Source organism: Berghia stephanieae, chromosome 1 (assembly GCF_034508935.2).
Source record: "Berghia stephanieae isolate SIO BIC M18660-M18661 chromosome 1, UCSD_Bste_1.3, whole genome shotgun sequence".
Taxonomy (NCBI): domain Eukaryota; kingdom Metazoa; phylum Mollusca; class Gastropoda; order Nudibranchia; family Aeolidiidae; genus Berghia; species Berghia stephanieae.
The window spans coordinates 101,753,790-101,780,833 of NC_088360.1; the positions used below are offsets into that span (position 1 = coordinate 101,753,790).

The 27,044-nt window shown below is 33.1% G+C and overlaps 1 protein-coding gene across 1 annotated transcript in view; it reads left to right on the plus strand.

The window, feature by feature from the left end:
- Positions 1-27,044, plus strand: part of LOC144962574 (MAP/microtubule affinity-regulating kinase 3-like) — a 74,239-nt gene that overhangs the window by 35,593 nt on the left and 11,602 nt on the right. Inside the window, 8 exon segments of the mRNA XM_078895618.1 lie at positions 3,896-4,074; positions 8,111-8,224; positions 11,209-11,313; positions 12,082-12,246; positions 12,248-12,291; positions 12,748-12,909; positions 13,655-13,879; positions 26,538-26,606. Coding sequence (XP_078751744.1) covers positions 3,896-4,074; positions 8,111-8,224; positions 11,209-11,313; positions 12,082-12,246; positions 12,248-12,291; positions 12,748-12,909; positions 13,655-13,879; positions 26,538-26,606 — 1,063 coding nt within the window.

Genomic DNA, 27,044 nt, shown 5'->3' on the forward strand with positions numbered 1-27,044 from the left:
TTACAAGATTATGAAAAAAAAATTAGGTTGAGCAAAAAGTGACCTTGTCCATTGAATTTGTTAGGTTTCTTGTATTTTGACGCTTATAAGGGCTAGGTGGGGTTCCTGACCTCCCATAGTGGGCAGGGAGGCACATACTGTGTCTTCTATCCATCCCCCTATATCTGTTTTCCAACGTGCTTTACTTGGTTTTGTCCTGGTCGTGGCCAGATACTCTGGCTGAGAGGGAAACAGTCAAATGTATAGTTAGAGTTTTGGGAGATGATATTTTTTGTCTTGTACACCATCTCTCTGTTATGTACTGTAATATTTTTGTTTGTTTTACATATATATTATGTATTGTAAACATTTGAGTGTGTTCCACATTGTGGGGACCTGTGCTTATGTCAGGATGAGACATTTAGGTGATCTCAAACTAAGTACACTGATGATGTGCCCTTGGAATCTACACCTGTTTCCTATTTGATCCAATTCAACTTTGTCTTGCTTATTCTTGGGTTCTTTAATTGTAATTCTAGAACTATTTACTATCCCATTTTCTTCCTTTTTACTGGCACTGATATGACCTAAATGTGTTGCAAGCACCGTAAAACCGTTAATAGCAAAGAAAACAGACGCTTACAAGGGCTGGGGTTTCGAGTTGCTAATTAAGTATTCTTACCCTTCAGCTCTTTCCTCATCTGATTCATTCCTCAAGTCATGACATTTATTGTTTCTGTGTGTTGCCCTTGGCAGGTCTGGGAATGTTTTATGTTAGGCACATGTATGAAGCTCTGCTAGTAGTTTTATTTTAAGCTATTGTTACTCTTGACTTATTTGACGAAATTGCCTTATATATTAAGCTTTGAAAGTCGCTTAGAATTTTCTGATTTCATTTTTATATCAGATATCCTTTCTCATTAACATTATCAATAATAATGTCAATAAGAAGAAATAATTGGGCCAACCTCTTATTTAATAATAGGGGCTAATTTTAAAATTCTGACATCAAGCATGATTTCGGAAAAGCCAACTTTTACCATGAATTAAGATCAGTAATATTTAAAAAAATTGTTTTTCTTGTGTTTGAAAATCTTTTTTGAAGTTTATTTTGATGGAAGTCAAATATTATCCTATTTCAAGTTGGTCTTCGTAGTGTAATTTCCATTGAAATGAATAGGTGTCTGCTGCAACATTTTTCTCAGAGAAAAAATGGGGTATTTTTCTTAACTCTTTAAGATTCAACCCGACAAAAACCGACAACGGCATAATATTCATGGGCAGGGTAGTCAAGACTGGCCTCAGTACGTAAAATCCAATCGTTGTGAAGGAAATGACAGGCCCTGTCACTGCCGCAGGGTGTTTTCAGCTTTGATTTTTATAAATTTGCCGACAGAAAAGAAAATACGTTTCAGAAATTGCGATTTAAATCCTATTTTATTTGCGGGTGAAAATCATTGACATTGCACTTCGTTTGGTAAAAATCGGTAAAAAATTACGACTTTGGTGATGAAAAATGACTTTGAAGACCATTATTGTAAACTTTAAAAAATATTATTATTAGTTTATAACTCCCTTATTTGTGGGTTGATTTTGTCATTCGAGGTATCAATTTTATTGTAATAAAGAGATAGGAACTTCAGAGTTATTTTTTCTGATGCGAAATTATTACTTTGTAATTTTAGCACCAAGAAAAATAGTCGGTAAATAAATTTGTTACACCTCTTTGATAGACCACCGGGGTCCTTTCGTGTAGAATTGTGAATCAAGCATCTCAAAGTCTTCGACCAATCACAGGCTATCTATCCAGCTGGCCGAAACAAAGACGCTTCTCCCCGTCGATGTATTACGCTATTGTTAGCGGGTGGTTGGATGGGAGCATCACCCTTGAATCATATACCTATGATGTTCGCATGGGTGTACGATCCGATAGTGATGTCGTTTCTTCTTCTCTTTACTAGCCTATCCTGCTTCTTTGGTTTGTGATTGTATTTGTGACAGGGGATATTTTTCTTTCTGTAAATCTTCTGCCTGTTTGTTCTTGGTTATTTATAATTTAGCTTATGATATCTTTAGGTTATGATTTTGATTTACATTTGTACTATTTTTGTTAGATTGCTTGTTTTTTTGTTTCAGCGGTCTCTCATATAACCTCAATTGTGTTGAAAGAGACCTAAAGCAACAAACAAACAAAAACGCTATTGTTATGCAAGGAATATAACACCTTATGGAGTAGGCCTAAAAGCTAAAATCTAAAAGTAAAATATATAATTCTGAGGAATTTGAAAGTCACATTGCTGAAATCAGCTTGAAAAAAGAAGTACATTGGTCGTTGTTTCATAAAAATCGGTTGAAAACAAACTGTTTTACGAATAAATTTGATTTTAAAAATTGCTTTTGTTTATTTTAGCTTTTTTAGCAACTTTTTTATTTATCGGCCGATTTTCTTGATTTTTATATCATTCTTTATATCTCAAAGAGATGAGATCAGTGATATACTTTGTTTGTTTCAAATGTAACACCCAATCGTTGAAGGGTCAAGATGCTCAGTAGCCAATCGTTCTTCTGTCAAAAAACTTATGAACTCACGAGAACAAAAGTTTGAAATTTGGTGATGGACGGACCTATGAAATCGTTTCTGGGCGGCGTTTAGCCATGAGTGACCGTAGAAAACGAAAAGGCGACTACAGATATCAAAGAGTAGGCTTATATCATCAAAGGATGTCTACATGATTGACATGGCCATATAGGGAACTCATTATCTACTCCCCCAAAAAGAATCTGAACACGAGAGGGTTAATGATTTGCCCATCGTTTCAAAATTTAAAAATTGATATACCTGAAATTGTCTCTACTATATATTTGTTTTATACCCTTCACGTTTTGAGTGGATTTATTCAAGTAGGATGGTTTGTTTTATCAAATTTAAAGGCACCCTATCAAAATCCCACCTTATGAGAATGGCTCATAAAATTTTTTTCATTTTTTTTTCTTTAGCAACCTTGATTATTTGTCAGTAAAAATACATATTCTTTTTTGTTTCCTTCACAATTGTCACATTTTGAGATGTGTCAATTTTCCTTTATTTTGGGTGTAAGTTTGTAAGAGGTGATGTAAGTCAGTTGAGCATAGATGTGGCCTTTTTGAACCAGTCACCTTTCTCTTGCTTTTTCTTTGGTGCTTTTAACTTCAGATCTACAACTTTTACTCTATCATCTTTCTATTTACTAGCGCTGGAATGGCCTAATAGTATCGCAAATGCTGTAAACCCCGAAAAACAAAACAATTTTCCCTTAATTTTGGGTGGAAGTTTTGAAAGAGGTTCAACATGCTGACATAATGATGATTGAAGATGTCATTTATTATATTGATAGTTATAATCATGATAACTGTTGGAGAAGGTAGGATATAAAACCTGGAACTTCAAAACCCACTCCTCTAATAAGGAACAGATGGGGTTTACTTAGGTCTTACTCCTCTTTGGTATTTCATAAAAGGACTTCTGTCTTCCACCAGCTTCCGAACCTCACCCCAGGTCCAACTAAAGGATGTCATCTCTCTTTCCACCGATCTTCTCCAAGTCTGTAGTAATCTTCCCCTATTGTGATTACCATGCGGTGTCAATCTGAGTGCTGTTTCAGATTGCTCCCTCCTTCATCTGACAAACATGGCCAATCCATCTCCTTCTGCTTGATTTAACTGTTTCAGAACTCGCGGTCATGTCAGCCTTTTGTAGATCTTTAGTTGATATTTTGTTGTACCAAAAAATGTGGAAGAGTTACTGTGGGAACTTCAAAACCCACTCCTCTATCAATTTATCTAATAAGGAACAGGTGCTGTTTATAAGATAATTATTAAGTTCTTGTTTGTTCCCCAGAATTTAACATTACTGGAGCTTTTTTAAATGTTATTTTAGGGACAGGCAGTGTGACATCATCTTCCCATTCTCAGTCAAGCTCCTCAAGGCGACCAACTGAGAGTGGAGTGACTAAACAGAGCACACTTGAGGAACGCATGGGTAAAATGTCTGTGGGCAGTGGTGGTAGTTCATCAACTGGAGGTACCCATGCTGCTGTCTCCTCAGACTCACCAAAGGTAAATTTGCTTAACATGCCTTTTAAAAAATAAATTCATTAAAATTTTTTATTGCACTTGGGTGAGTTGACCTAAAATTAAAAAATAAATTGGTTTGAAGGTCACACTCTTTTTTTTCAAAATCATTTTGACTTTATAAGAAGTTGCTGTTCTTGTTAATGGAGATGGTTTGGCTCATTGTCACGCTAGCAGGATTATCTTTAATTATTCAAGTACCAACATATTAAAAAAATTTTAAGCGCATAATTCTATTGACATTTTATTTTTGGAAAGGTATAACAATTGCACACTAATTGAAGCAAAAGCTTTACCGTTCAAGATCCCTTTTCTATGGACCATCTGCTTTTTAAATTTTTTATTTCCTTTTAAACCAGAATAAGAGTGGTCAAATAAATGCCTTTATATTTTTGGTTACAAAAGAAATAAATAAAAGGTTAACTCACTCAATCCTAGAGATTTTTGCTACTTTTCAAAATTGGAGAAATATGTATTAAAAAGGAGCATGTACATAGATATTTTTATTCAACTATCATTAACTTGTAAGTATTAAAATCATAAGCTTTGATACTACGCCTATAATTTGTCTCAGAAAAATGTAAAAGTAACCCGGGTAAACAACGGATATAGTCGGTGTTAGGGTCGAGTCAGTTAAAACCATGCAGAATGCAGATATTGTGATATACAGTTTGGTTAAGAATCCAATTCTTTTCATGGTTTCGATAAAGCTTTTTGTTGCTAATATTTTGATATTTAAAAATAACAAATAGCTGATTGCTGGTTTATTCTGTTGAAAAAGAAATTATAAAATAATATTGCTTTTAAAAGAAGGGAATTAAATTATTTGACTTATTCTAATTGGCCCCTTTAGCCATCAAGGTCATTATACAGGAGCAACCTTGGGTGTTTTTCTTGTCTTCATAGGAATTGAATGGAAAAAATTTTCTCTTGGATGGAAAATCTGTATAGGCATTATCGTTGAACCAATAAATATTGGATTGGTTAAAAGAAAGTTATTCATATTTTTATTTTTGCATTGAGGATATTATCAAGAGTAAAATTTGAAGGAAGAGGCAAATTTAGATACACTAGTATTGTTGACAGATTGAAGAGTCTCAGTGTTTAGTTAAGGTTATAATGAAATCAATTTTAGGCAGTTGCACACTGATGTAATTATAAAGCACATTGGCAACAAAAGTTGAAAAGCATATCAAATAAATTGGAAGCAGATCAAATAAATTCGAATCAGCATGTTACCAAAGTTACTAGAGATAGTGATGCTAAAATAAAAGATGGAGAATGGAGGGACTTATTATATTCCTCGCACATAGACAAATGGAGCTGTGGTATTTTCAATTTGGCAGGAACAGCAATTTGTTGAAATGTAATCTTTTTTTTATTTTTGTTATTTATTTTTTTTAATAATGGATGATTCTTTTTGCATGCACACCCTTCTTTGACACAAAAATGCACTGCAAAGAGAAATATGAAATCCCTGAATCATCATTGTGTTGTCAACCATCCTTTTTGGTTAAATTTATCTATTTACTCATTCAATTATTTTTTTATCATATTTTATTTTGATATCTCCTGATTTGTTGATGACAATTAAACTCATTTAGCACTTGCAATGGTGATATCGAGTGGTTGGCTGCAGAGGGAAATGAAGGAATTAGATTGGATATTACACTCCAATGGTACTCCAAGAATGTTAGCCAGAGTTCACATTTTGAATTAGATTTATTTGGTTACATATAAAAACTATGTATTAGAAGATCTATAAAACATGAAATATCCAATTTGCGGAGTATTCAAGAAGAATTCAGTCCTAATAAAGAGCTTATTTTTTTAACAATTACGATTGATGAAAACAATGATTGAATGAGGCGGATTCTACAGAGCATGTTTCAGGATTTACTTTTTCAGACCAAATTTGGCCAAATTTCAAAATTGATGACTATTATCATATTTGGTATCATTTGAAAGAGAATTAATATCTTGAGCTAGAGCACCTCTACACCAGTGTCTAAGACCAAAGAGTTGATATGACATCTATAAAAGATTGGCCATATAACACCCTTAACTCAAATAAATTAATGTAACTCCATAAGTTCTTAAACGTGTTCAAAATATCTAAATAAATGAATATAACAACTATTGCTTAAGGGTTTTAACAGTTTCATTATTTTTTTATTAAAACAATAATACTTGTACTTGTAGAAAAATAATTGAAAAAAGACATGGCCTCTTTTGGGTGGCTCTATTTTTTCTCTCCTTTTGTATAGCCCCTTATAGTCTCAGATATAAGATCTCACACTGTGGGCCCTGGAGAAAAGATCCAGAGGGGCTCTTGATGTAGCAGATGATGCAGAATCCATCTTTTGATAGTCCTCTGGGTTGTGGGCAAACCTTAAAATGGAAAATTAAAAAAAAAAATTCTTCTGTGCTATATTCTCTGTGTAATAATATAGTAGTAAGCAGGAGAACACATTCATCAATTATACAGATTCTAAATTACTAGTTCAAATAAAAATAAAATATTCAGTGGGTGGTTTATGGAAGAAAATTACACGTGTATGGATTTATTGAAATGATGGCATGGTAAGTTATATCAAATAGCATCGTACAAATTGAATTCTCTGCACATATTATACTCATCAATGTTAAGGTAGAATCATATTACCATCATCTGTTACAAGAGTCGCTCATATATGAGTCTAAGAGTGATGTCAACACCACTGCCCACCCCCAAGTAGTGTTTAAAAATTCTCCTGTCAAAAGTTCTAAAAAAAAAAAAAATCCAGTTTATAATTATAAACCCCAGATATATATCCGAGATTAGCCAAAATATAAATCCTCTCAAATTTACTGACATGCCCATATCCCGAAAACATGCAAAATAATTTGTTTACCATGATGTCGTGATAAAAATGATGATAAATGTTTTAAATTAATAGAATACAAAGAAGTTTGTGAGCCTGTTTGTGTGCTAAACTTTATTTTTAATGAAATATGAAGATATTTTGGTCCGGCAACGATTTATTTTGAATTTAGGTGGCTTTGCCTTTGAGGTTCCCATCGAGGAATGCAGTTCTAAAAATATATTTTTTAAAAACCTATTTTTTTTTCCTCGACTGACGATGAAAATTGCCTCTTTCTTTGGAACACAAAATAGCATATCACATTCTTTTTTAGGTAATTCAAAACTGTGACTTAGAAACAGTAAATGCTGTAACCAGGATTAAGTGATTTCGAATCAACTTAAATTGTCTGTGAAAAAAAATAAAAAAATAGAAATAGCAAAACACATCTTGCTTATGTAGATTCCTTGTAACAATACAAACAAGAAAAAAGTATCATATGGGAAAAAACAATAACATGAGAAATAAAAGTATTTCTTTTGCTATTTTGTTATGTTCTGTAGAATCCGCCATGAAGGATTTGTTATTGTAATTTATTTTATTTTTAAAAATATCCATTGGCGTTTACATGTTGTTAAATGAACACAACTGTTGAATGCTTGAGGTCTCATCTTGAAGCAGAAGAAATTAAGGTCAAATTAATTAATGAACTGGATGATAATAAGAAGCAATGAAATAAGTACAGAGTCTTAGAACTTAAGAATATTCCTATAAATATGTGGACAGTTTGAATGGATTTAAGTGGTCCAATATCTACATTAAATAGACGATAAATAGAAGTATTCCAGTGAATGAAAAGTATTGATGGATTTTACTCTTTCACATAGAAACTGGTTTTCACCTTTGGTGGTGCATTTATAAATGTATAGCTCTTGGTAAACAGTGTAAATCAGAATATTATGATGTAAACATAAGAAACGATCCATTTTAAAAAAAAAAAAACAATTATCAAGGGTTACTGCAGCAAATAATATTACTTAGGAGCAGGCCTGTGTGCCTAAATCTATGTATTTCTAAAAGATAAAAATTTGATCAATATAATGACCTAAGGCTATGACACAACGTGATTATGGGTAAAGCCACACCCTATACCAAATAAGGCTGTCACCGTCTCTCAGATTCCTACTACCGATAACACCACTAAGGAGTCACAGTCTAACAATGTGGACAAGGAGACTGGTAATAAAACCAAGGCATCAACACCCGTTAAAACTGACAGTGGTTCGCCCAAGGTATGAATCACCAACACCTCCTCCACCACCACTACCATCATCATCCGCAGTCATATGACCCTCCCCCACCCCCATATGTATTCACCCAACATCATGTAACAGTCATCTGTCATCCATTTGTATGGCCAGTCAGTATTGTAGGAAGAAAGGGTCACTTGTGGTATAGGGGATTTTCCTTTGTACAACTCATTTTTCCTTGTCATGATTCTAATTTATATATCGCTTGATCTTCAATATTTTAAGATAAAACTTCAAATAATATTTTATGAATATGAGGCAAAACCTGAACAAAATTCCCGGCATATTTTCATGTAAACCAGAACCTTGATTGGTAAATGCCATTGTAACATAATCATAATATTTTGAAGTACACCAAGGAGAGTTGATGCATGGTAATGAAAACAAGAATGTTTGTGCTTTTGCATGAATCTACCCCACTATTCGTGTCCCGTTCTCCCCTATTATGTGTAGCTTTAGTTTTTGTTTAGTCTTAACTGCTAGCTCTGTAAAAACGAAACAAAACAAACTGCTATCTACTCAAAGTTAAGGTAAGAGGACTGATCACTATCAAGATTGATATATTGTTGCCAAATTAACTCACTTTTTCTTCATTATTTCCCCTGTTCAGAGATAAATAATTTAGGTTAATTCATTTTTCAGTTCAGATTCTTCAGGATTTTGGAAAATAAAAATACATGTGATGTGATTGTGTGCCATGATTTTTTTCTCTCAAGGCATTCACTGTACATCTATTCTCAATTCGACTATTCTAACTAAATTTTATCTTTTGTCTTTCTTGCTGCTCTTTCCATCAAATGCAAAGAAAATTCGTTTTATTTTCCAAGCGAAAATAAATGATTTAAGGCCTTCAATAATTTGATAGTACAATGACAATGTCTTTGATCACACACATTGTGGTATGTATGTCTGTGTGTTTCTTTTTTGATTGAGGTATTTTCTGGGATCATCACTGACATTGATTTATTACATGGTTTTATGTAACTTTCAGCTTTCCTTCTTCGCCATGAGTTTGTGATCGTCAACTTAATTTAATAATGATAATGATAAAATAATAATACATGGCATTTGTATAGTGCCTTACCCCAATTTCATCAGGCTCTAGGTGCTTTACATTCTTTAAAAAGAAATAAAAAAGAACTACAAAAAAAAAAATAAAAACATAGCAATTTCAATTAATTACATAGCAATAGACATTACATTTTACAAACATGATAGGAAAAATGTCATGTACAAAATAGAAATCATGAGACAAAAGGGAGTTTTCAATATAGATTTGAAAACTGATAATGATTCAGCACTTCTAATATTCTGGGGAAGAGCATTCCAAAAATGGGGTGCCGAAAATTAAAAAGACTGTTCACCAATTTTGCAGGATGTTTTAGGTTTAGATAAGATTGTTCTATCGCTATTAGATCTTAGATCTCTACTCTGAAAATAGGGATGTTCATTAGGTCATATAAATATTCAGGGGCATGACGATTTAGTCTTTTCTACACAATGGTGCATATTTTATAGATGATGCATTTCTCAACAAGTAACCAGTGCCATTTATTTTCATTACTTGTTTATCAATCAAGTTCCTATGCTTGATTGATTCCAATTAAAATGCCAAATGATGCGATATTCATTCAGTTAAAGTGGAACTTTTTTTTTTCCAACATTTTTCATTTGGATGTTGAATAAATAAGAAGATACTTTTTATTTCATTGTTATTTTAAAAAACTAGTATTTATTCTCTTTCTCATTTTATCTTGAAGAATGCATATAAAACTGAATTTTTGTCTTTGAAATACAAACCTGCCATCAAGTTTTTTTCTGTCTTTTCGCTTTTAATCCTGAGCTCTTCAACATGGTGTAAATGTTTGCTTTTAAAGAATACATAATGTTGATATTACTCAACTGGAGTAATGTGCAAGATTAGATTAAAATGGATGGAAGAAACTATATTTCCCCCAAATTAAAACGAGCATCCATTTGGTTATAAGCTGTTGTTTTTTAATAATAATTGTTTTTAAAACTCTTTACATCGGTAAACTTCCCTATCCCTAGTTTTAATATGCTGTGACAATAATAATCCCTCATACGTTATCTTCTACCTCTGCAAATTTCAGGCTTTTTATGTTCTGTTAAATGGCAGTTATGCATGGTTACTTCATAACACGATTCTAGATTTTGAAAAACTGCCATTTGGCCAAGCGCTTTTAATCTAACCCACCTCTTCATGTCTGATGTCGAATGTAATGGGTATCTTTCTTATCTTAATCCATTGATAATTCTATCTCAAAAACAAAATGAAGATCACTTTCATGTCTGGTTGTAAATGGGCTGGGGCAAACCATTTAACTCTAGCGAACAAATTATGTAATATTTCCAAGCATTTGTTTATTGCTGTGTTCATTTCACATTCCTCTTATTATGTTTCTACAACTATAGTGTAACCCTGGTTTCACTGGTTTTGGATCAGTATGGAATGTTAGGCAATACCAATAAACATATCAATGATATAGTGCTGATCTTACAGCAATTTTTTTTCTCTCTGCTGGAGTGATCATGAAACGGAAATGTTGAATTAGTTTATCATCTGTTTTGTAAAATGAATAATTAGAGTAAAAAATAATTGATGTTAAATTAAATAACTTCCCCTTTCACACTGTAGTATGAAAAGAATAATCCCACTTATTCCTTTTATCAATTTTAAGATTTGAATAAATAAAATAAAAAAATGAAAAAAAATTATTAAGTGCAATGTGCAATGTTTTAATATAATAATAATAATAATAATAATAATAATAATAATAATAATAATAATAGATCTTTATTGTCCATAAATATGGCAATTTGTCATTTAGTTACACTAAATTGTTATAACGTCATCTTTCTGTTTGTTATGTAGTTCCTGAAAATCTTGTTGCATAAGTAAGAAATCTACAGGCATGCAATGTTTTTGCTTCCATCCTTATTAGATCAACCCCCGAAAGAATTCAAATCATAGCACCTCATCTTCATCAAAAGAGAATGCCACCCCATCCTCCCGCCCAAAGACACCACGTTCAACTGAGGGCGTAAAGGTATGGGATTAAGGGAAAGATTGTGTGTATTTTGTGCTGTCCTGTCCAGCAGTAATTTTTGAAATGAATGATTTAGTGTTCATTCAAAGAGTCCAATTTTCATGATCAGTCTTACTGCACCAAGGTGAGAATGGATCATAGATTATTAGACGGTTTGCATGGTATCCTCGTGTTTTTGTTTTTGTTTTTCTTGTTTTATTTTTGTCTTGCTCTGCTTTTCTTTTGTTGCATGTTTAATACCTTTTTATTCCTCCCTTTCTTTTATTAAAAAAAAAAATTTTTTTTTTTTTGGACTGCAACAAAAAAACAACAAAATTTTATAAATGTAACCCAAAAACCCCCTTATCATAATAGACATAAATGGTTCTGTGGTTCCTTCAGGCAATATTTTGTATTTGCTTTTACCCCTTTTCCTACTTATTTTGCACAAGAACTTATGGATCTTGTTCTATTTTGGAATCATTTGTTCAATGGCCCTGCACATTTAATTATTGTTGACATTTTTTTTTAAAGAGAAAGAAAGAGGGGAACTTGCGTTGAGCATGGGAAGTGTTTTTCTTTTTTTTTTTTCACATCATAATTAAACGTTTTAAAAATGTTTTATCTGTCTGTTTGTTTGTTAAATTGATTTTTTTTTTTTTGGCGTGTATCATTTATTTAGTTCTACTTTTTTTTTTTCATTTGCAAATAGGAAGTCTTTTTTTAATTTTAATTTTTTTTTTTTGTCAAAGTACATTTTTATCTAAATTTGTGTTTTATTTGTTGCAGTCTGCTTCAGTAAGAGCCACAATGCCATCAAGGAAAAGTCCTCATTCTGGTTCAGCATCCTCATCCTCTTCTTCCACCCCCAAGAACAGCATGATGACCCACAGTCACAGCACTGGTATTCCCAGGAGGAGCACTTTTAGTCCGGGATAATCGGGGAGGCTCAGCTAGTGCTGATAAGACCAGGCCGACCAATGGACAGGAACCACGCAGGTAGATATTTATCTCTATGCAATGTTGTCTTCTGTCTCTTGAATAATCACAATCATTGATCTCTCCTCACTCACTCTCTCTCTCTCTCTCTCTCTCTCTCTCTCCTCTCTCTCTCTCTCTCTCTCTCTCTCTCTCCTCTCTCTCTCATCTCTCTCTCTCTCTCTCTCTCTCTCTCTCTCCACACACACACACACACGAGCATCTGTGGGCTTTTGAAATTTCACCAATTATTGTCTGAAATTTCTGTGAAACTCATTTTGGGGAGATTTTTCTGTGAATCATAATGAACTCCTTATTTATATATTTTATTAGCATAACTGGGTCATGATGTACCCGTTGAAATTGATCCGTTCTTCTTTATCAATTTGGTTGGGGAAAAATTTTTAAACTCCAATTTCATTATTATTAGTCATCCTCACTCTTGATAAATGATTTGTATTTTGTTATTTATTCCAGCACTTCAGGTAACACAAGTCCATCAGAACCAGTTGGTACAAGTTCATCATCCACTTCCTCTTCTGCACGAGCTAAGGGTCATGTCAAATCAGCCAGCATGACCCAATCAGCACGTGTTGGAAATGATGGATCTGCAACATCTGATCCAGAACACAGGCCAATGTAAGTGTCCACCTGCTTTACTTATTTGAATATTGATATTTGATGGTAAACTGATGAGAGCTTAATACATGGGTGGGGTCTTTTGTCCTTCCATAGTGGACTCTTACTGTGTCATCTATTCCCCTATATCTGTTTTCCAATTTGCTTTTTGTCTTTTTCTTGGAATGAGTCGGGTTTTTTTAAAATAATTTTGGGAGAAAATGTTTTTTCCTTATTATAAATCATCTCTCTGCTATGTTCTGTTTCATATAATGCTTTGTAAGCATTTGAGTGAATTCCTCTGTCTCTTAGTGAAGTCTTGTGCTTGTGTTTAGATGAGACTTTCAGGTGATCTCAAACTAAGTACAATGATATTGTGCTCTTGGTATTTACATCTGTTTCTTATTTGAACAATTCCCCTTCAATATATTTTTTATTGTGTGCTTTTAATTGTAAATCTAGAATTTTGACTATCCCATTTACTTCCTTTTTACTGTGCTGAAATGATCTTAATGTGTTGCAAGTACTGTAAAACCCTAAAAAAAGACAGAGCCTGATGCCAAACTTTTAACACCATATGTTGCAGGTTAATGCAGACAAATTTGGTACCTCAAGAAGGAAAGCCAATATACTAATGAAGGGGTATTTCCACTTCATCAAAATGGAGATTTTTTTCAAAGCATGACCACCCGATTGAAAAAGATTTAATTTGACAGATTTTTATGTTTTTAGTTGAAGACATTTGGATTTACATTTATTTTTTCAGTACTGCCCCTGTCAAAGGCCCTAGCATCTCTCCTGGTATGAAGCCAAATCTTACTCGAGGCACCCAAGCCCGTAATACATTCCATGGTCGAGTGACCCACAAGCCGGTGGCCAATACTTACAATGGACCTGGAGGGGTCTCTTCCCATCCAGTGGACACTTCAGCCCTGGGGCCTGGTCAGAGGCCATCTTTCTTTAACAGGATCACCTCTAAGTTTAGCCGCAGGTGAGTTTTCATTAACAAGGTGAATTTTTACTCACAGTAGGGTGGCTTTATATCAGTTACATTTATTTTTTGACTCAATATATTTATAACAAGCAGCAGTGTTTTCATAACAAACAGCGCTAAAATAGACCGCTAATTGTATATAATCATAAATAGACTAAATAGGCTTAATCCATCAGATGTCATAGTATATGCACTACCTTCATTGATGAAAGAGCTGCGTCGAATGTTTTGTGATGCTAGAAATTACCGTGATGAATTGTCATTGTGACTTACAGTAGGTAGTCTAAACCCAAAATTAGATCACTCTCACATGATATTTCTAAGCTGTTCAATTGATAGAGCTAGTTGTCCTGAGTGAAACGATACCAAAATCATCTAAATATCTTAATTTTTAAGGAAGTTATGACAATTTGAGTTTTCGCAAAAACAGGTCGAAATACGGTCCCGTACAGATGGTCCAAAACCCTCATTTTTGAACCAGCAGTGCAAGAACGTAAATCAAGCAAACTCATTAAAATTAATTTGAGCCAGACAAAATGTTGCTGTGAATGCCTCCAATTTTTTTCAATAGGTTTAGATGCATACTTTTTCAGTTCCACGACTTCAAAGAGAGCGAAAAACCCATTTTTCGCACGCGCTCGCGAAAAGAGTAAAATTAGCCAAAAGTAGAGAATTTTGAAAACTCCCAAAATATTTACTTATTAACCGATCTTGATGATCTTGGTATCAATCAAAAGAGGACAATGAGCTCTATTCATTTCTGAAAACAAAAACAACACTGATTTATAAATAAAGTCAGAACAACAGAATGAAAATCTTTCATTTTGTCATGTTTAACAAAATGACATTTATTAATCAATTTTTTAAATACATTTTTTTATCACAAAATACAAATGGATTGAATTTAATTATACATACAGGTGTGCTTAACTAAGATAATGCTAAAAATATATCAAAAACGAGTTTAGTAAATGTTAAAATTTGAAAATTTTCATTTTGTCATGTTTAACAAAATGACATTTATTAATCAATTTTTTAAATACATTTTTTTATCACAAAATACAAATGGATTGAATTTAATTATACATACAGGTGTGCTTAACTAGATAATGCTAAAAATATATCAAAAACGAGTTTAGTAAATGTTAAAATTTGAAAAGACCAATACCATGGTGATACAATAGATTATGAAATGAGAATCAAGAAAAAAATATTGCTAGCCAAGAAAACTTTTTAATTTTGAGACCAATTCTTCATGAGACCCTGACAGGCTAAGGTTTATATCTTTTACATTTCTAATAACTTTATGGTATCTAATTTGATCTTTAATTGCTTCTGTTATTTGTTTTTTTGATTTCTGAGATGTTAAAAGTTTCTCTAGCAAATTATCTACTTCTTCATTATTTTGGCAGACACCTCCACTCAACTCTATTCTCCTCTTTAACTCATCGTGCTTTTCTAAGCTTGTAACTGCCCTAACAATTTTCATATTCTGATTTTCTACCATCTTTTCTCTGATTTTGATTGACACATCTGCTTCGTTTGATCTTGCTGACTCAACTAAACTTTGTCTTTGTCTCCTAGCAATTGTAAACATTTCTGCCTTTTTACTTTTAGATTTACTGTCTAGGTAATCGCTACATGTTTTGTTTCTCTTGATACAATGAGATGCAGTTCTCTGAAGATACGAACAATTAGCCCTCTTCCTGATATCATAATCCAGATCACCAAAAGAACTTTCACCAATTAAATTGGTCAAAGGACAATTACTCAGAACTTTTACAAGAGCCTCATTATCAGGATCAAAACTACCATCCAAAAAATTACTTAGCTGCCTTGATGTTACAACTGCACATGCCTCTGAAATGGACTTCAAACTTTGCTAAAGAATTGAAATATCACAATGAGGAGATTTCAGAAATGAATAGAGAGAATTGTGGAAAACTGAACTTGAAAGCGACAAATTTGAACCAAATATATTATCAGAGGAATCGCAAAGCAAATCTGTTGCACAAGAACTTTCTGACGATGACCAGTCATTAAACTTCCCATGCATTTTCCTAACTAGGTGACAAAAATCGGAATATGTAGTTGAAGAATTGACCAGTTTCCAATATGGACCACTTACTTTCAAATAAAACAGACCTAAAGCACAAACACAACTTATCAGATTCAGATCTTCAATATCCTGACTAACACTCTGAATTTTTTGATTTGACTTGCTCAAAACACCTGAAGAGAAAAAAGATCTGATTTTATCGTAATGGTGAATGATAGCAGCAGCAGCCTCAAAGAAACAATTGAACCTATTTGACTTAAAAGAAGGGATTTTACTATCAGGACAAAATTCTTTCCATTCTACTCTGCAACCACTTTTTGATCCCCCCACGGACCAAGAACATCACAAAGAAGTCTAATCAATCTGTTACAACATGATTCACTTTCACCAAAAAACCTTGAGAACTGAGCATCTTTATCCCTACCTATTGGGGCATTTGTAGCCTGTTTTATGTTATTCTCTACTTCTCTCATTGCTTTATCTGTTACATCTGACATACCTAATAGAAAGTGGGCATTGCAATGTAAGAAATTCAATTCAAAATTTTCACCTAACTCTGATTTTAGAAATTGATCTAGCTCTCTATCAAAACATTTCATAACAGCTGCTCTATCAGTCATGGTATTTTTGATTTTCTTTAACAGGGTTTTGAAAATTACTTCTTTGTCTTCTTCTGAAATTTCACTTCTAAACTGACTGATTCTTTTCAAGAGTGAAAGAGTTAAATCAAATAGAGTTTTAGAATCTTCTTGAGCAACTAAGGTGAATCCAAGATACAAATTAGAACCATCATCTAAAGTGACCTGATGACTAACAACTTTTTGATGGTCTCTAGATGTCCCGTCTAAATGAAGAGTGACACTGTCAGAGTCTAAAATTTTTTCAGCTATTTGCATATCTGACAGAACTAAACCTTCAGCATTCATGTTGAGACAAGTTTGGGTTGATGGCAAATTATCAAATTCATGGTTAAAAACATATTTCCCTACTATTCTAATCACTTTACTAACATTTTGAGCAGCCACTCCTGCTGTAGATTGCAAAAGAATTACAGTTTGCCTGATATTATCTGAATATGCATTATTTTCACCAGACTTTACTTCTACCTCATGGAGAGTTTGTTGTTTGAAAATCTTTTCATTTAGACTATCGTTATTTTTCAAGACCTGTTTTTTTTCTTCTGTTAGACGTTTGACTTTTTTCTTTTTATGTTCAACAGAGGCCTCTAAATCATGAATAATTTTATCTTTTTCATCACTTTCAATCTTTCGTTTCCTATCTGAATTTTGAGGATGGCAGTATTTAGTTGTCATTTTAGCTCTAAAGACTTTTCGTTTCAAATTTTTGACCTCTCTTTTTAATTTTAAATTGTCCCTTTTCACTTTATCAGAAAGTTCAAGTTGTTTCTCAAGAGCATCTATTCTGTTTTTAAAAAATTCAAAATTTGGCTGAGAAGATTCCTTAGCATTTGTAATTTTGCATACATTAGATTCAATTGGAGTTTCATTTAAGTCATTTGATACTGAAGCACTAATCAAATTTTTAGTTTGTCTTCCTGAAAAATGTTGTATTTCGTATATGAATTCTTCCTCTAAAAATTGCTCAAATTCATTTGCACTGATTTTTTTACTTGATTGGAGTTTCTTTTTTTGAGATTTTAGTTTATTTATCCTTAAGATCAAATTCTTGATAACATTTTTATCCCCATCTTTTTGTTCAGTTCCACTGATTATAGAGAAAAGCCAGTTGGCTGTAAAGTTGGAGTTTAATCTCTCTGAAGTTTGAAATTTTTACTAAAACTATTTTATTTGAAAGTTTGAAGTCATTTGGTCTTATGAAGTCTTCATGGTCTCCTAACAAAATTTTCCTGTCAATATGAGCTGCTGATAAAACATCTGAAATAAAATTAAAGTCAAAAACATTATCTAAATACTCCCTGAACACATCCTGAGGACCATCCACCAATTGAAACGCTCTTGATATGCAGAGGACATTATGCTGCGTAGCCGATCACATGATGCTTGCAAAAGAGGATGGTCACTGTAGAGGTAGCCAAACCAGTCTTGTACCTTCAAGAGAAAAAAATCATACAATTGCATGAAACAATGAAAAATTGATAAGTCCACACATGACAAAAAAAGCCATTAATAGGGTATACTGATACCATTACATTTTTATAATACAGTGCAACCTCTGGATAACGACATCCCTGGATAGCAACATTGACCTCTGATCCCAAATTTTTTGCTGTATTTGATCGTTTGTTACCGACCAATTAGAACACGTTTACTAACCTGCGTCTACATGACACATTGACAGCCTGCCCTCAACAAAAGGCACTTTGAAAATATTTTCCTTATCGAACATTAAATTCAGAAAACCTCCATCGCCTTTGTCTGCAAGTTGTAAAGCACCTAAAGGGAGGAGTACCCCATCTTATGAGTTAAATGTACACCATTCAATTATCAAAACATGCTGCATGAAGCTTTGAACGCAAAAGAGAAAAGACAAAACAAATGAGAAGCTTCAATGACAATATAATTGTTGAGTTTCTCCTCTATTAAGCTAAATAAATACTTTAAACATCAAGACGGGATCAACTTAAAAAAAGTAATTAGTTAAATTGTAAACCAGTCATGTTGTTTACTTCGAATAAGTGTTTTATAAATGTTTTGTATTTGTGCTAAAAAGACGGTACTTTCACTATCCATACCATAGCAACATTCTTAAACACACATTACAGGAAAATTGGGTATGACATAAGAGTAGGTGTAACATACCATCTTCTGTTCTTGGCCACTGAACAGCATGATATCCCACAGCTGGACAAGCACTCGATTGGTGAGGGTTGGTGGATTGGCATCAGGTCTTCTTCCCTTTCCTTCTCTGGTAAACCTTTTAAACATGGCATGGTAGCTATCATCCGCTGTGGTGAAAGAAAAAAAGATAAATGAATGTTTATGACAACTTCTTCCTAGACCTCACATGTAGATTAGAATATCAAAATAAAACTATCCAATCATGACATCAGATATAAGCACATTCTGCTTATGAAATCAATCCGAAAACCCAGCTATATAATAAATATAATATATATATATCATCCGTAAAATAGATGCAAGAGAAAATGTTCTTATTCCATTTGAAACTACAATAATAAATCAAATAAGAATATAGCATGTTGGCTGAGAAAAAAATATGAGAGAGAGAGAGAGAGAGAAGGGGGGGGGGGGGGGGGGGCTTTTTTAAAAACCCAAAAAACTATGAATGCAAATATCATTATCAATATCAATGACTAAAATAAAGCCTACATTATTATTAAGTAAAAGTTTAAAGAACTAATAATTTAATAATCTAAAAGGTTAATAGAGAAAATGTCTAATATATCAACAGCCAGTATACTTTGGACTGTTCCAAATCAACAGGCTGCTTAAGGTTAATGAGCTAAAATACGGGGTACGTATCTCAAAATATTTTCATTAAATGATGAACTTGTGCCTGCCAGTGTCTTTGATAACTCTTTTGGTCGGTAAATAATACAATAAATCTCAATGGGAGACCTTTGATAACTTAAAATCGAAAAGCAAAACTCAATTTATAATCTATGACAACCCCCATTCTATATAATGGACTAGTCCACTTCGATCAGAAAACTGAAATAAGACCATATTCTTGGCAGCCATTCTGATTCAGAATACGAGAAAAACGCATCAACACCAGCTAATATATCAGTTAAAATAAACAAAAGAGAAACAAATCAATAGGCTATAAATTGAAATATAATTTTGAAAATACAAATTCGATAGTCAGACTGTGAATTGACGGAACTGAAGAAAATAAACAAACTTTAGAAAGTGACCGGTTGATCAACGGATGGCAGTGATGACTCGATGACAGTGACTTGGGCAATTAAATCAAAATAAACTAATATTTATCTATTAACTTTTCAAATCATGACTGAAAACAATATATAGTAACACTTACCAATTAGTTCGTGCAAGATGTTGGCAGTTTCAGACCGTGAAGTCGCCATAACGATGAAAAAATGTGAGAGCAGTAGCTACACACACATTGCAGTAATGGCGTACGGTAGAAAAAGAAAGTGGCTTCGACCGGCGTTTTTGTAAATTGACGCAACAAGCGCCGTGGTTTCGTATTATTATGATTTTTTGATATTATAAAGAAAAAAGGCTGAATTTTAATATGATGGTAAGGGTTTTCCGATTTTTTCCAGTGAAAATGCATTTTTTTGTTATTTGAAAAATTAAAATGAGATTTTAGCCCACTTGTAGCCAACTAATAAATTAGCCCGTGACACCACTAGAAAGAGTGATATTTCGACAACAAAAACAGACACTTCTCATGCGAATATGATTCCAAGGCGCTTGTTGCCAAGACTTTAAACAGCAGTAGGTGCTCTGGACCACGATTTTCTGTGCGCGTTTGGCCGTGAAAGTATGCATATTGTAAAAAATATTTTGAAAATGTAAATATTCTTTTAACAAAATAAAAATAGCATGAAACGAAAGAGAAAAGAAAGCACTTTCGTTTGCTCAAAGTTTCATTGTCATAACTTTGATGGTTTTTATTTAATGGAACAGTGAAGTTGACCAAAATGACCGAAATATTGGTCTCACTTGCTTACTCAGAGACGGGTTTAGACTACCTACTTACAGAAGGTCTGCTTATTTTTAATTTATTTTTTTTACTTGTAAATGAACATTTTTGAGAAACTTGTTTAATGCTGGGACACTTGATACTGTCTCTTTTTTATTATTTTTTTTATAGTGTTGTCACCCCTGTCAACACATGATGGTAGTATGTTTGAAAGAAAGGAAAGGATGTAAATTGTAAATTGGATCTAATGTAATCTTGAATACTTATTTATATCTGAATCATAAAAGCATGTCTTGTCAGGTCACTTGTTTACTGCTGGGTCAAATGATTTTCTTGCTTTTTCACTTTCCTTTCCACGTCCACATAATGCTCAGTCCTGGAATGAGGTATTTACTCCTTGTTCACTTTTACCCTCTTAATATTTTTCATGAAAAAAAATATATTTAAATAAGATATTCATTTAGAATGAAGCAGTGCTGGTGGGTTTATGGATCTCTTGGACCCGTTGATGCTGAGTAGAGGAATCTTTTTTATTTAAAAAAATAATTAATTAATTTTTTGTTTGTTTGTTTTTTTTCGTTTTTTTCCCCGTATAATATTGGTTTTCTTTTGTGCTTTCTAATTGGAGATTAAACTTATCCATGTGTTGTTGAATTGTTTTTGTTTTTGTTCTTAGCCCTGCTGATGGTTTTCCATTATTTTTTATGCCCGTAATTTACCTTAAAAAACTGATTAAGTTTCTTAATCATTGTTATCATCACCATCACTTGTTATTATTTGATTAATTAAAAAAAAAAATTAAGCATCTCTCTCTCTCTCTCTCTCTCTCTCTCTCTCTCTCTCTCTCTCTCTCTCTCTCTCTTCTCCTCTCTCTCTCTCTCTCTCTCTCTCTCTCTCTCTCTCTCTCTCTCTCTCTCTCTCTCTTTTTTTTTTTTTCTTTTTTTTTTTTTTTTTAAATATCTGGATCGGAGCTTATTGGGGGTTCTTGTTGGGGTGTTCATTCTACACCACCATCACCACAACATTGCTAGAGAACCCAAACTATCACCATTTTCTTATTCCTCCCTCTCTGTCTTAAAATTTAAAAAATGGGAAATAAAGAATTGAAAGGAAAAATACAAATATGCAAGCTGAATCACATCTTGAGGGCATTGAACTCTGACTCTAACTGTGTAAGTGTGAAATGGATGATTTTGAGATTTAAAAAAACAAACAAAAAAACTTCTGCAATTACACTTAACATGTATGTTAGATCACGTGACTATTCCTGCCAAATAACGGGATTGTGGTTAGTCTCTGTCGGTCACAAGGGCAGGGAAGGGATTGGGCTTTGATATAAGCATGACATTTTTTAAAACAAATTTCTTTTCCACACATGGCACTTGCATGGTTAGAGTTGGATGCCCTCAATATGAATCTCGTGGGCTCATACAGAGTTTGTAAGCGATGCGAACATCTCAGATTGAAAGGGAAAATCATGTCTTCCTTTCTTTTTCTTTAATTTGTAAAATGTTGTGGATTTAAAAAAAAAAATAATAAAAAAAATTGTTAGTTATTATCCTTTTTTTCCTGCCTATTTTCCCCCTTTGTTTTATTTTAAAATGTTTAATACAAAAAAAAAGTTGTCTTTTATTTTAAAACTTATTTCATCATGTTCATCATTTTAAAATTCTCGTTTAACGTTTTTATTTCTTTATGTCTCCCAAAATTTTTCTTCTGTAATTCGTAAATAATTTTTAATAAATACATTTTTCTAAGCAGAGCATGGCCTGTGCATGTGAGAGCAACATCTTTTGGTGTAAATATGAAAGGATATTAGGGAAAGAAGATGTCAGCTTCTATTGTTGTATCATACAATTCTGTCAAATTTGCTAATTGAACAGTCTGGACAATATAATAGGAGGGAACAGATATGGATAGCAGATGTATTCCAAAACACTATGAAATCCTAATTAGACACAAACACCGTCAGAAAAAAATAAATTAAAATAACAATAATTAGCATAAAACAGAGCTGTCAACAACGCCAGCTTGACGATCTTGGAAAAATTCCTTACTGAATATTAAAACATCCCCTTTTCCCCCCTTGCTTATAATCCTTAACAATCTAGTGATATTTATATGCTTACTATGACCAATCCTAGTGTCTTAAGTGTTGTTTTATATGTATCCATTGAATTTCTTCATATGGACTTCCAAATCTTAATGTCATATTTTAATGATCAAGACTGATTCAATAGGGGGGAAAAACAATGATTAAATTTTTTAGCTTCAGGGAAAGAAATCCTCTGATTTTCAAATCAAAATCCTCTGTATTTCAAAAGTCTAACCTCATTTTACTGGCAAATGGGTTGGCAGCTCTGATAAGAAGAGTAGGATTGTTCTGGGCAACTGGAAAAGATGCTGCTTTGATTAATAGAATTAGTCCCGGAAACAGTAAAACCTTACAGTTGTTATATAATTCTGCAACTTGTCAAATTTGAAAACTTATATTTTCAAGTTCTTATCCATGCTAACTGTCTTAAACGAACATGTCTTTTTCCTACAATCATCAGGTGTGAAAGAATAAGAAATTGTTGGCAAAAATAAGTTGGTGTTTATTGATAATTTGAGAATTAATGAAATAAGAGGAGTGTCTGTTGTATGGAGGAAATGGAATGATATGAGAGAATGCAACATTTTCTCAAAAGATGTCTTGATATTTGTGTTCGGGTCAACTGTTGATTTGAATTTTACTCTTTTGATTATATTCTATTTTAGAAGCATCAAATTTGCAATGATGTATCAAATGAAAAAATCCCTTTCTTTGGCTCCATTCCGATCTGATGCTTTCCTTTTTCTTTCTGTTCATTTCTTTTCTTCTTTTTCCCTCCTTCCTTTTTTAAAAAACAAATCCACAATCATGATGAAAAGAACAGAAAGCGCGATTTTAAAAAATGTTATATCGGCATCAGTTTCTTTTTTTTTGCCACAGCAGAAGTTATCAGAATCCTAAAGACGAGTTACTTGTGATTTTGGAAGTTTTATAAGGGACATTTATACCTTTTACATCAATAAGTGGGAGAAACAGTATTTGTTTTTTTGTTTTTTTAGATTTTAGTATTGTTTGATTTCATATTGTTTTTATTTTATTATTTTTTTTCTTAATTGAACAACACAATTTTAGAACATAAGGTGGCCGTAATGTCATTTTCATTTTTCATCATTAAAGTGAATTGTCATGGGATGGATTTAATGTAGCAATGCCAATGCTAGTTACAGACCGGAATCAAACAACTGAGAAAGACAAAACCCAAAAGAAATTTTTTTTTAATGTTGAATTGTTTTTCGTTTTGTATTCTATGTCCTGGCATGTTTTTTACATTTTTTTAAAAATCACAATTAATTTACTGTCCTTTGGATTTCTGTGCAGTTCTATGATTGTATCAATTATTTTTATTCTATGATTGAAATAGGATTGGTGTCTTTTGACTGAGGAGAGAAGGAAATAAAACCTTACATCCTGTAACTCTCATCCTGTTACAGTCTGGGAGGAAATAGTATAGTTATAACATTCTTTGGGGTTTTTTTTTAACCATACGAGTTGTACAAATACTATTTATGGAGACTATTTATTATTAGTATAAATATACTATTTTAATTTTTATGCCTTGACTTGGTTTATTCTTGTGCGAAAAGCTTTTTTATTACCTATATATGTATGGGATTGTTAAGGAAATACTAACATGTTTACTTAAATTATTTAGATCAACTCATTTTTCTCAACTCGGAAGATTGCAAGAAATATGATTTGCCACTGAGGTCAATTTTTAGACATTGCGGTTAATTTTAAAAAACAAAAAACATTTTTTAGATGTAATGGCGTAAACTTTTTGATTGAATAGCCTACATACATGGAAACATTTGTTTGAGAATGTTACAGATTGACTTGCATGTTTCTTGAAACATTAGGATCAACTCATTTTCCTTGACTGTAGTATAGATGTTTGATTCACCTTGTACAGCTGGTTTATATTCTATATAGACTCTGGTGACCTAGATCAGACAATTTATCATATGCAATGTATTTTTCTCCCCATATTTTTTTCTTCTTCTTCTATTTGTCATTAATGTGTATGCATGAATGCCAAAAAGTGTTATTATGCTGCATGTTATATCCACCAATAACTTGTGTCAACAAAATGATATGGGATGGGGTGGTGTGTAACAACACGGAATGGCAGCCAGTGATCGTTTGTTTCTTTTATAATTGCAATTTTAAAAATATTATATGAGGAAGAGTTTCATTGACAATATGATGTGAATCATTTTTAAGAATGAATCAGCTTGTTTATCCACTGGCAACTCTCCTTATTTTTCCCCTATACTTTTCTAAAGCATGTCGTCTTTGTTCAAGGTTATCTGTGAAGGTTAAAAGTATAATTTTGCATATGTTATATATTTATGAAACTGAGCAAATAGAGGATTTCCTACCTCAATATTTGTCATGATCACACTAAGCATTGCCTTTGTGTCGACAGCTCATTAATTTTTCATACAATTTTTAACTTGGACTCTGCCTGTGAGAGCTGTGAAAAGTTTATCATTTGGAGAATATAGTTTTTTATCAGTGGATGAGATATGTGAGCAGGTAGAATAGAATCAATGAGGCCCGTATAGCGATCTAATGAGGTAAAAATCATTGAATTTTGCAACATGCAAGTGACATATTCTGCCCTGATTAAAATCTGACAATCTTTTGTGTTTAGTTTTTCTGCACCCTTTTGCAAATTCTTCCTTCTAACAACAACAAAATGATTAAGGGCGGGGAGGGAGTGGGATGTGTGTGTGTGTGTGTCTGTGTGTGTGTGTGTGTGTGTGAGAGAGAGAGAGAGAGAGAGTTTGTGAGCGAGTGTGTGTCTGTGCCTGCAGATGTATTATCCCCTCATACAAAACACTTCAAAACTTTAGATCCCACACAATCCTGGGATTATATAATAAAAAAATGGTTTTCCATGATTATGGTGATAATGCAGGGATGACAATGCCATTTCTTTTAGATCTGATTTATTAACATATTTTCATTCGGTTTTGATTTCATTAAAAAATATATATCATTTAAATAAGCTTCTCTTACACAAATGATGCTCTTAGGGTTGATGAAGTGCCTTGACAAAGGGAAGTAGGATTGATGATGAAATGAGATTTTTTTATTGTGTGTCATTGACTTTTGTGTATGTTTGATTATTTGTTTTTTTCTAGAATCGGGGTGGGGGAGGAGTATGGGAAGGTCATAATTTTTAACAGTAAAACAGAAAAAGACATATTGTGGCAATCCTGTTGATTACGAAATGGTAGTGTTTGTGCCTTTATATTTTTGGAGTATCAACCTATTTTCAATAAGCTACAGTGTTAGTGTCAGACTCTCTCTCTCTCTCTCTCTCTCTCTCTCTCTCTCTCTCTCTCTCTCTCTCTCTCTCTCTCTCTCTCTCTCTCTCTCTCTCTTCTCTCTCTCTCTCTCTCTCTCTCTCTCTCTCTCTCTCTCTCTCTCTCTCTCTCTCTCTCTCTCTGTGTATGTATTTGTGTGTGTGTATCACTGTATTTGCAAACGTTTTGTGGTCAGTTCCCAAATACACCCCTTCCCCCTTGACTGGAGACAAAGCGTTATCATCGTACATATGTGTCCAAAATAATTCTTATGCCTTTTCTCTTGTTAAATCTTAATGTTCACCCCAGACTGTATTTTGATTTTCCCGGTTCTGTATGAAAACTAATTTCACTCACAAAATTTCTTTCCTGTAGCTGCAAGGAGCTTTTATCATTTGTTATTTTTTGTTTTGTTTATTTACATTTTGGTTCATACTACTTATTTTTAGAATTGTTTGAGAAAGGGATCACTTTCAGCCTACTATCTTTTCTCATACTGTCTTTGTGCCTTCCCTTCTCTCTCACTTGCCCCATCTCCCCACCACCCATCCATCCCCCTGGTATTACTTTCAGACCTGAGGGTGGGTTTCAGACAGCCTCTACCCACGCCTATGCCAGCGGGAGGGCGTCAGCTCTTTCACCGTGAGTACTATATATTCGACCTGCTGGATTTTGGATTTGTGGACTTGACTTAGTCAATGGGAGTTGTTGGGACTAAACTAACAGAGGGTGGTTGAAAGGAAAATTTTAATCTAGTGAAGTAAACATTTATTGGACAGATCACTTGCCTTTGTACTATTGTTAAGTTATAAAAAGAGAGAAGGGAAGCAGTTGTAAACTGTGTCATGATTTGTCGAGTCGAGTGCCTCTAATATTATTGTAGGGACCTACATCCTAATATATATCAACAAGTTTCTCATCTGACTTCCAAATATCTCTGGACCTGTTCAAACTATCATCACTTGAGTCAATTTATTCAAGTTGAATCATGGCAACAAATTGAGTTGTAAAATTATCTCTTCCTGGCAAACTGGAATTTCTAAATCTCCATTATATTTCTCTCAACAGTTCATGGTCTTT